Genomic DNA, 11,356 nt, shown 5'->3' with positions numbered 1-11,356 from the left:
GGGGGGGGGGGGGGGGGGGGGATGGTTTTAGTTGTGTAAGGAAAAGCTAATCAAAATCTCTAACTTTGTTACATTTTTAAAACAGGTGTTTGTTCTAAATGTTACAGTGGCAAAATGCCACTTTTGTATCAATGTTAATTTCACCTCTTTATACTTGTATCAGATTTCGTATTCCTCCAGTGCATCTGTCATCCCATTTGTCCAAGTCAATTGAACAGCCAGTCAACTCAGTGCAAGCAAAATTTGTCGAAGCAGTTGTTTGGTTTATGCTTGGTTTAGGAGGGACAGACTGCATGTGTTAGGACAGATCCATGAAGGCTGCCAAGGGGAGGGTTTTTGTAGGGAATGGATGGTTGGATGTGTGAGGGAAATGATGATCAGAAATGGTCATCAGGAGACCCTTCTGCTTTAAGTGGTTACTTGTAAATATGCAAACCTAATGTCTCATTGAGATAATTTCCCTCTTTGATGTAGGATAACATTAAAATTCAGTTCAGCAAACATTTCTGAATGCCAGGAGATTAGAGGAGATTAGAGAGTTCTCTGTTGAACTGAAACCATTGGCACCAGCAGTAGATAAGACGTCTGAAAATACAGTTCATATAGATATTCTCACTTGCATGAATACATGAACCAGGGCAGTGACATCATTCTTATTTTTATAGCTGGCAAACCAGAGATACAGAACACTAATTAAATATATTGACGGTAGTCAGCTTGTTTTTCTCAATAAGCTGACTACTACTGGCAAATTTCTTAAAAATGTATATTAATTCAGTCATTCATTTGGCAGATATTGTTGAGTGCAAACTCTGTGCTGGGTACAATTTTAGATGCTGAAGTTTCAGTGATGGAAAGGATTCCGTCCCTTCAAGGGGTTTACATTCTGGTAGGAGAGACAGACAAGAAGAAAGATAAGATGTAAAGTAGCTGCTGGTCAGAGGGACGGGGAGTGCTGGGAGAAAAATCAAGCCCGGAACAGGGTGGGGAGGGATGGGAGTGCCCCAAAGGAAAAACACACTTATTTTTTAAAATTTTCTGTGGCCTAAGCCATAATATCACTGAAGTGAAGCTTCAACCTAATTTAAACCTTCCCCATTAAACCAAATTTTAAGTCATATATTATTGCTCCAATAAAGTTAATAGATTTTTTATAAAAATTCAAACAATGGAGAAAGGTTAAAATGAAAAGTCAGTTTTCTGACACCCCATCCCAGCTCTGACCATCACTTTTAAGATTGTTTTCTGTATCATCCCAAAAATGTGTATCCATATGTCAAATATAAAATTCAGTTCTACACATGTTTGCACTTCACATATCTTGAGGCCTCTCAGATCAGAACCCCTAGGACTGCCTCATTTTTCAAAATTGCTGCTTATTTTTTCGTTGTATGAATTGGCTATAAATCCCTCTCTTGCTGATGCATGTCTAGGCTGATTTTTGCAAGACTTACAGTAAGACTCTGTGCCATACATTGGCATAATTTGGTGAGCAAATCTATAAGATAAATCCTTAGAAGAAATGGAACTGACATATCAAACTGTATGTGTATTTTAAATAGATATTACCAAAGTATCCTCTAAAAATGTCAGTTTACTTTCCATCATCACAGCATCTGAAAAGTGCTTTTTTTTTTTTTTTTTTTTCCTGACAGAGTCTTGCTCTATTGCCCAGGCTGGAGTGGCACAATCTCTGCTCACTGCAAGCCCCACCTCCAGGGTTCAAACAATTCTCCTGCCTCAGCAGCTAGGACTGCAGGCATGCCACCATGCCTGGCTAATTTTTGTATTTCTAGTAGTGATGGAGTTTTGTCATGTTGGCCAGGTTGGTCTCAAACTCCTGACCTCAAGTGATCCGCTCACCTCGGCCTCCCAAAGTGCTGGGATTACAGGCATGAGCCACTGCGCCCAGCATGGAAAGTGCTTTGAATTAACTTTTAATTTGACTAACTCGGAAGAAAACCCTTAATGATTATAACAGGAGACTGAAAGATCAGAATTCCAGGACCACATGTGAGCTGTAGGCAGGGCATTCCAGGTACCTAGAGCCTGTTTTCCAAAGTGAGGCAGAGCGTTCTCTTCTTTTGCATGTAAATCACATTCACATCTTGATTATTGTTTCCTGGGATGATTAAGTGGTCTGGAGAGACTCCTCACAAATGCCACATTTTCCATCCAGTTGTAAAATGCTAATAACCTGCTTCCAGTTTCAGAACACGTTTAGCTTCTTGAAAAAAGCAAAGGTTTCTTTTAAAGAAATGCTTTTTGTGTGTGTGTGTGAGATGGAGTCTCACTCAGTCACCAAGGCTGGAGTGCAGTGGCGCAATCTCAGCTCACTGCAACCTCCACTTCCAGGCTCAAGTGATTCTTTGCCTCAGCCTCCTGAGTAGCTGGGATTACAGGCCCACACACCACTATACCCAGCTAATTTTTGTATTTTTAGTAGAGACGGGGTTTCACCATGTTGGCCAGGCTGTTCTCAAACTCCTGACCTCAGGTGATCTGCCTGCCTCAGCTCCCCAAAATACCGGGATTGCAGGCGTGAGCCACCGAGCCCGGCCTGATTTGCTTTTTGTTTTTGTTTTTTTCTGTATTTAATGTTGAGCCTGCTCTGATTGTGGAACCAAACAAGAGGCTGCAACACTTGCCTTCAGAGGAACAAGTCCATGTAAAGCCAAAGCATCCCTCTGCCCCACCCTTCATACTCTCTGATGCAGGAATAGTTAATGGGGGTTGGCAGAAACCTGCATGACAGCCACTTCCTGGGTGATATTGGCAAGGTGCCCGTGCAGATGGCTTTAGTTTTCTCACCTCTCACATGAGGGAATTGCACTAGGGCCACAGGGCACAGGGTATGGGTGAGGTTTTCTCCATCTATATTCCACTTGCTTTACCTTACTTAAAGTTGGAGAATGGTCAAACACAAAAGCTAAAGGTTTGGGGAAACTTAGTTGGGACACTGCTCTTTGCTTCTGCATTTGTTCCGACGCAGCTGCTATCAGACAGCAGAGCTGTGCACAGAAAGAGCCAAAACAGGACTGACCACTTCCTCTGTCAACTCAGCTCTCATTTTGGCTGCAGAGAATAATGAAAGTGCCTATTAAAACCCAGCAAGAAGACAGCACTCTATAATAAGGAAAACCTCAGAGTACCATGTTTGAACTTCTGGCCTGCATTTCTGCAGAGAGGTTAAGCTGTTCTTCCCAACCACTGAAATCCTGATTTCTCATCTCTGCTTTCTAAATATAATGACACCAAACTAGTGCACCTTCCCTTGGTCTTTTTAAGATCCCATCCAGTGCAGCATACGTGATATGTAGCTTCCCACTAGAAACGCTTTCTCTTCCCTGAAGCACATTCACTAAAGGCATGGAGCGTGTTGTACTGTATAGCCAGGAACTTCCTTTATATGAAGAATTGGAAATTGGAAGGAAAACTTAGGACCTGGGGTTTGGAGCCCTCTGGCCCAATTAGCATGCACAATTATTAAAAACCTACAAACGAGGCAACTGAGACATAGGCCAAGGTCCCAGAAAAATGTTCTCCCCTCTCACCCATTTTACACCCTTAATTGTAAGGCAGAATTTGGAAACAGCAATCCAACACCAGCATCAAACCAGGATGTGTTTGAATTAGTCTCATGTCCCATGGGACATCCAAGACTATGGGCTGTTGGCTAAAGTTGTGGATGGATTTTTTAGGCAGACTTTTCTGAACCAGTGGTTTGCCTGTGAATTTGGAACTACTTTAGGTGTCAGGGTATATTTGTTCCCTGTTCTTTCTGGCTTTCCTAATCCAGAATGTGGCAGCTGCTGCAAACAGTAAGAACATAGCTGCTGTGTTGCCTAAGGCCGTGTTTATGGAGAGATCGTTCCCCAGGTACGAGTCAAAATAATTAGCCAGAGGAGGTCTTTAGGAGTGCCTTCAGAGTCCATTGAAGACAGCTACCATTTGCCATGTCGTGGAGAAATCAGTTTCATCTACAAGGGCTGCATGTTAGCATCTATTTCAAAGTATCCCCAAGAATATTAACACCTGAGAAACTATAGGATCCTCAGAGGCCTAGAGTGGCCTGGAGGCAGTGAGGCAGGGGTGGGAGCTCCAAGAGTGAATTCTGACCTCTCACCAGCTGTAATTCCACCCCTGGAGAGCTTTAAGGATCTGTAAGCTCAGAGGTAGAATGCATTAGGTTGGAATGTAGTATGCTTGTCATAGAACCAGGCACATCTTTTCTGAATACAAAAATCATAATAGGCCGGGCACAGTGGCTCATGCCTGGAATCCCAGCACTTCAGGGGGCCAAGGTGGATGGATCACCTGAAGGTCAGGAGTTCAAGACCAGCCTGGCCAACATGTTGAAATCCTGTTTCCACTAAAAATACAAAAAATTAGCTGGGCATGATGGTGGGTGCTTGTAATCCCAGCTACTTGGGAGGCTGATGCAGGAGAATCACTTGAACTCGGGAGGCGGAGTTTGCAGTGAGCTGAGATCCACCATTGCACTCCAGCCTGGGCAACAAGAGCAACACTTCATCAAAAAAAAAAATTATAATATGTTTAGATAATGCCCAGTTATCCCTGTAAAGTCCACATTTCAGGGAGCTGTATTTCATCTGATGAGGTTTGTGTAGCTACATGCCTTTACTTCTGCTGGGCAAGGGCATGGGTAGGGAATGTTTGGGTATGCAGTGCTAGCCTCTGATGAGTATGTGCATAATGCAGCAAGTACTGAGTGTGGTGCCCCAAACTCATAGCCATCTAAGAAATAAAGAAAAATTAATCAGCGCGTGTGCTAATCCTTGAAGTCAAGCTTCCCTCCTAATACATAGTATCCCTTGTCAGATTTACCCAGTAAATGATAGGTAAGTAGTGATAGGGTGTAGATCTGATCAAAGTCACTGACTAACAGCTCCCACAGGAAAGCAAGAGAAAACAGAAGGAAGGAGAAAATCGCTTCCTTCCAGCTGCCTGAACACACGAAGTGTTTTTTGTGCTGAGACCTACCATACAGTCTCAAGCAGAACCTCTTGATTCTCTTTGGTCATCTAGGGAATTAGAAGTGTTACCGATTATGTTGCTAAAAGATCCCTGGTCTCCTCACAGATTGGAAAATGTACCAGTGGCAATTTGTGGGAACTAGAGATAGAAGGAAGAACAATTGAAGCAAGATAACGATCTGCCTAGAGCTGTTTGATTTCAGGGGCAGCTTTGAGATAAAATGCATGTTTAGAGAGGTTGAAAATGGAGAGAGTAGCTGAAATTATAGACTATTAGCACTGCAAGGGGCCTTCACAATGATGTCATTGGCCATTTTCTAAAGGAGGAAACTCAGGCGGAGCAGGCTGACAGCTGGTGAAGTGTTCACTCCACTGCTCATCCTCCAATTGGAGCAGAAGCAAAAAGGGGCATACTGGTGGCATCAGGAGACCCTTGTAGTAAAGACAAGGAAGACAAAACCAATAGACATGGGGAAATAAGCCTAAGGTTTAAAGAAGAGACTAGCCAGGAAACCGATCTGTTATGAACCTCCCTGACCGACTGGACTTGGGATGGGAAGGAGTCCTGAACGTAGGCAGGTTGTCCTTGTCTCTGAGGGTACTGATGAAAGCATTGACCAGGGCTCTGATCACATCCCACTCCCTTCCCCCAGCCTCAGCTTCTGTCGTGTTGATGATAAATTGAGAATCAAACACCATTCTGGTGACGGTTTCTGCTGCCCAGAATGCAGAAAGGTCAGGAAGTGGATGTGTGCTCATGGCTCCCTTTTCTCCTGCTCATCAGGCTGGGAGTTTGGTGGCTGAGGCTTACAGTAGCCCCATAAGTAGGTGGTCTTGCCCTCCCTTTTTTTCATCCAGGAGACGGCAAGTGATCCTCCTCCTCCTCTCAGCCTCTTCTGCCAGAGGGAGGAGGGAGAGGAAGTGAATCATCTGCCCTAGCCTCCGTCTGTCCCCGTTGCTTTCCTGGGGAGCGTGGGATGGGGAGACCTGTGGACTGCAGGGTTTCAGCACCTGCTGAAATCACTGCCATCTGGATCTTCCTTCCTCTGGCTTGCTGTTTCTTGTGCACCCTCCATTGTGACTACTGAGGGGAAAATTCGTGGGCATATAAAAGTGACTGGTCCAGACTGCACCATCACTGCTTGATTTATTATTAACTTTAGCCCTCCTGGAAGGGGTGTAAATCATTCACTCAGCCTTGCTGCCAGGGGCCCCACCTGTCATTAGCAAATGGGAAGGACAACTCCCTATGATCTTGATGAACCACAGGGAAACAAAGATTGCTTACTGCAGATGGGAAAGTGGGCAAGGGGAGCTTAAGAAACACGGTGCTCCCCTCTTGAATTTCTTTTTCACTTGCGACAGTCTCACTCTGTAGCCTAGGTGGGAGTGTGGCGGCACAATCTCGGCTCCCTGCAATTTCTGCCTCCTGGGTTCAAGCGATCCTCTCCCCTCAGCCTCCTGAGTAGCTGGGATTATAGGTGTGCACCACCACGCCCAGCTAATTTTTGTATGTTTTGTAGAGTTGGGGGTTCGCCATGTTGCCCAGGCTGGTCTCGAATTCCTGAGCTCAAGTGGTCCTCCTGCCTTGGCCTCCCAAAGTGCTGAGATTACAGGCATAAGCCACCGTGCCCATTTCCTCTTGAGTTTATGATAGATGATGGAGCCCAGGAGGATATTGGTGCAGAGACCCCACAGTCTTGTTCAGCTACCCAGCGCTTCTCTTTGCATGAACCCATTGGTTCTCAGCTCCTGTGTTCAACAGGTTGCATGTGCTGAGTTTGTCCTCCTGTGAGCGTTGCGTTCAAGGTTTTGCCCTGCTGTCGCTCACTAATGCAGCCTCGGTCACTGAGGCTGGGGCACGAATGTCAGCCCATGGCCATCCATCTTGCTCCCTAGAGAGGCCCTCCTCCCTGTGGAGCAGCAGAAATAGGGAGACCCAGTCTTGATCTGAACGGCTTGCAACTGGTGTGTGAGCCTCAGGGGTCTATTCTGCTCCCTCTTGGGTTGGAGACAGCAGAGAAGGGCTCAGTGTGAGCTAGAAGATTATTAACTGTTCAGGAGAAGCCCTGGAAATGTCCTGTGCACCTGAGTGAGGTGACACAAGACTCATAATTTGCTTCCTTTGGGGCCTTCTACCCCTTGTCTGCTCCTATGCATTTGTTCTGCCTTTTGGTTTGTTTTCTGGTCCCACTGCCGAGGTGTGGAAAGGCATAGAGACACTCCATGCTCTGCCGTTAGGGTGATGTGGCACGGAGAACTCAATGAGGGGTACACATCCTAAGTACACATTTTCTTAGGGCTGCAACCTATTATTATCATTATTGTTTTTAGATGACGTTTCACTCTGTCCCCCAGGCTGAAGTGTAGTGGCGCAATCTTGGCTCACTGCAACCTCCGTCTCCCAGGCTCAAGCGATTCTCCTGCCTCAGACTTCTTAGTAGCTGGGATTACAGGCACGCACCACCATGCCCAGCTAATTTTTGTATTTTTAGTAGATATGGGATTTCACCATGTTGGCCAGGCTGGTCTCACTCTCCTGACCTCAAGTGATCCATCCACCTCAGCCTCCCAAAGTGCTGGGATTAGAGGTGTGAGCCACCACATCCAGTCTGCAAGTCATATTTCTTTCATATTTTAACCCTCAAGATAATAGGATGCATTTTACAGACTATGAATATGATTTATTATGTCTTTTATCCCCCTAAAAGCTGCTATTAAAATAGCAGATAACACCTTAGAGCTGTCCTGAGAATACAGGAAATGAGTATTATTTCAGTTTGCCCTTTGCTCTAATAGTGTATATCTCATATATATATATTTTTTAACTTAAACTCTTCTTTCATTGTGAAGCCACTATTTTATATCTTGATGCCAAGAGTGAGGTCAGCCCTCACCTTTGTAGAGACTGGACCTTCATCTCACCATTCTGTGCGCTACCTAGAAAGGTTTTCTGATTGTCCCCATGCCCTGCAGACACCTGTGACCCTGAGTGAGCCTTTGCCCAGGCAGACTCTTTATCCACATGCACCACTTCGGAAACTGTGGGGCCTTGGGAAGACTCACTTTTCTTTAAGATCCATTTTCTTTTTCTAAAATCGTGACCTTCCTGCTTTCTACAATCTCTGTGGGCCTGCCTTACCCACTAAGCCGGCGGGGTATGCGTGAAATCTCCAGGGACCGCATACGAAAAAGGGAGAATTTCTTCTTTTTTTTGAGATGGAGTCTCCCTCTTGTTTTCCAGGCTAGATTACAGTGATGCAATCTCGGCTCACTGCAACTTCATCCTCCCAGGTTCAAGTGATTCTCCTGCCTCAGCCTCCTGAGTAGCTGGGATTACAGGCATCTGCCACCACGCCCGGCTAGTTTTTGTATTTTTAATAGAGATGGGGGTTTTGCCATGTTGACCAGGCTGGTCTCGAACTCCTGATCTCAGGTGATCTGCCCACCTCGGACTCCTGGGATTGCAAGCATGAGCCGCCATGCCCAGCCAAAAGGGAGAATTTTACCATTGGCCAATGACACCCTCTATAAACCTGACTTTTAAAAAATTCCACTGCAACCACACGTGTTCAAGTTTGTTATTGCTGTTGCAACATTGTTTGCAAAATATTGGAAGCAATTTAAGTGTCCATCAAAAAGGGATGGTTAAATGAATGATGATACTTGCATATGATGATATATTATGGTAAGACTATTTAAAATAATTAAATAGATCTGCATATTTGATTAAAAAGTCTCTCCAAGATGTGAAAGAAAAGCATTATTCCAAGCAGCAGCCGCTGTTTGCTCTTTTCTATGTAATTGTGTGTGTGTGTGTGTGTGTGCGCGTGCGCGCGTGTGCACGTTTGTTTGGATTGTTGGAGGGATGCATGAAACACTACTGGCAGTGGTTTCCTCTGATAAGAGAGGCTGGGTGCTGAGGGACATGCTAGGAGGAAGACTTAATTGTCAATCTATACCTTTTTTGCATTTTCACTTTTTCCATTGTGCATATATTGTCTATTCGAGAAATAGAAAAGAAGTAAAATAAAATTAATTGCTTTGACCAAATAAATAAATAAAGGAAAAAAAGTCTGCAGGATCCTGGAATTGAGTGGCATTGCTTGGCCTGATGGTTTCTGTCTCTCCTCTTCAGGTCCCTCGTCTGAGCTGGCTCACTCGCCCACCAACAGTGGGAAGAAGCTCTTTGCTCCTGTTCCATTTCCTTCAGGCTCCACTGAGGATGTGTCCCCTAGTGGACCCCTGCAACCCCTCCACTCCCCAGAAAAGATAGTGAGCCGGGCAGCCTCTTCGCCGGATGGCTTCTTCTGGACCCAAGGCTCCCCTAAGCCCCAAACAGCAAGCCCCAAACTGAATCTAAGCCACTCAGAAACCAACGTCCACGACGAGTCTCACTTTAGCTACTCGTTGAGCCCCGGGAACCGCCACCATGCTGTCTTCTCCTCTTCTGATCCTCTGGAGAAAGCTTTCAAAGGCAGTGGCCACTGGGTTCCAGTAGCAGGGCTGGCGGGCAACAGAGGTGGCTGTGGGAGCCCTGGCCTCCAGTGCAAAGGGACCCCATCCGCCTCGTGCTCCCAGCTGAGTGTGTCCAGTCAAGCCTCCACCGGGAGCACCCAGTTTCAGCTGCACGGTCTCCTAAGCAACATCAGCAGCAAGGAGGGCACCTACGCCAAGCTGGGGGGACTCTACACCCAGTCCCTGGCCCGCCTTGTAGCCAAATGTGAGGACCTCTTCATGGGCGGCCAGAAAAAGGAGCTCCACTTCAATGAGAATAACTGGTCACTCTTCAAGCTGACTTGTAACAAACCCTGCTGTGACTCGGGGGATGCCATTTATTACTGTGCCACCTGCTCTGAGGACCCCGGCAGCACCTATGCTGTGAAAGTAGGTACCACTCCCTCTTTCCATTCTGCTGTGCCACTGGCTGGTGCTGGCTTGGGTAGAATTGTGGCTTGAGCAAGTCATTTCTCCTGTCTGGGCATCAGGAGGGGAGTTGATTCCTAAGCATTCTTTTTTCTTTTTTTTCTTTTTAAGATGGAGTCTCACTTTGTGGCCCAGGCTGGAGTGCAGTTGCACAATCTTGGCTCACTGCAGCCTCCGCCTCCCACATTAAAGCGATTCTCCTGCCTCAGCCTCCTGAGTAGCTGGGATTATCTGTGTGCACCACTATGCCCAGCTAATTTTTGTATATTTAGTAGAAATGGGGTTTCGTCATGTTGGCCAGACTGGTCTCGAACTCCTGACCTCAGATGATCCACCCACCTCGGCCTCCCAAAGTGCTGGGATTCCAGGTGTGAGCCACCATCCCTGACCCCTAAGCATTCTTTTAACACTTAGTGCTCAACAACTTCACTCACTCTCTGCCCCAGGACATGGGGCAATGAGATTTGTAGTATGAATATAAGACACATTCTGTGCTTTAGCTGAGTTAAGAAAACAGTTGCCTTTCAGTGCAACAGAGAGTTTATTCATGTATTGACCAGGTTTTTATTGAGTGTCTACTATATGCCAGGTACTTTGCCACAGTCTGAGTATGTAGGGGTGAACATAAGCTTCCTTATAGAGCTATGATGTAGTGAGGGAGATGGATAAAGAGGTCATTCTTCTAATGTTAGATCCAGAAGGAGCATTCGACCTAGGAATCATCTTGAACAATAATAGTAATAATATCATTTGTGTGAGCCTTCATTCTACAACTAGACTCTTACCTCTAATCCTAGCAGTAATCCTACAGGTTAGGTAGGTTTTACAGATGGGGGATCTGAGGCTCAAAGTAGTTAAATAATTTGTCCATAGCTAGTTGGTGACTAAAAGGATTTGAGCTCTGGTGTGTCTGTCTCCAAAGCCTAAGTTATATCCCTACTAGTTAAGATAAATGAAGCTCAGAGACATTAAGTGACTAGCTGAGGGTAGCACAGCTCTTTAACCTTTGATGCTGGTTCAGGCCTCTTGCTACCCACACGGCGTTGCCCTGTCAGAGTGCAGCTCTGTGTGAGCCAGTTGAGCCATCTGCACCCATTTGGGCCACTGGGGTCTCTACCATGAACTCCAGTCCTTCCTGTGGCCCTATTTCTCATCTTTTGCTGTTCCTTGATTACCTATTGAGCCCCTGGCCCTTCTATAAATGTAGGCTTTTACTGGGAGTCAGAAGGGAGACCCTGAGCTGTCTTCTCTCATCCCCTGTCCTAAGACATCCTTTTCCTTCCAGTTAGAAAAGTGCAAAGATAGCACGAAATAATATTTAGGTAATAATATTGCTACTATTAATAATATTATTCAGTATACATAAATAATATATAGTAATTACAATTAATAGTAATAATACTAATGTTCATTATATATTATAATTATTTATT

General features: G+C 45.4%; 1 protein-coding gene across 1 annotated transcript in view; it reads left to right on the top strand.

Moving 5' to 3' along the window:
• Positions 1-11,356, top strand: part of PRAG1 (PEAK1 related, kinase-activating pseudokinase 1) — a 65,226-nt gene that overhangs the window by 44,915 nt on the left and 8,955 nt on the right. Inside the window, 1 exon segment of the mRNA XM_017894688.1 lies at positions 9,136-9,884. Within this exon segment, the coding sequence (XP_017750177.1) occupies positions 9,136-9,884 (749 nt within the window).

The sequence above is a fragment of the Rhinopithecus bieti genome, unplaced genomic scaffold (assembly GCF_001698545.2).
Source record: "Rhinopithecus bieti isolate Rb0 unplaced genomic scaffold, ASM169854v2 scaffold_25360, whole genome shotgun sequence".
NCBI lineage: Eukaryota > Metazoa > Chordata > Mammalia > Primates > Cercopithecidae > Rhinopithecus > Rhinopithecus bieti.
This window is presented reverse-complemented; position numbering and strand designations above follow the sequence as displayed.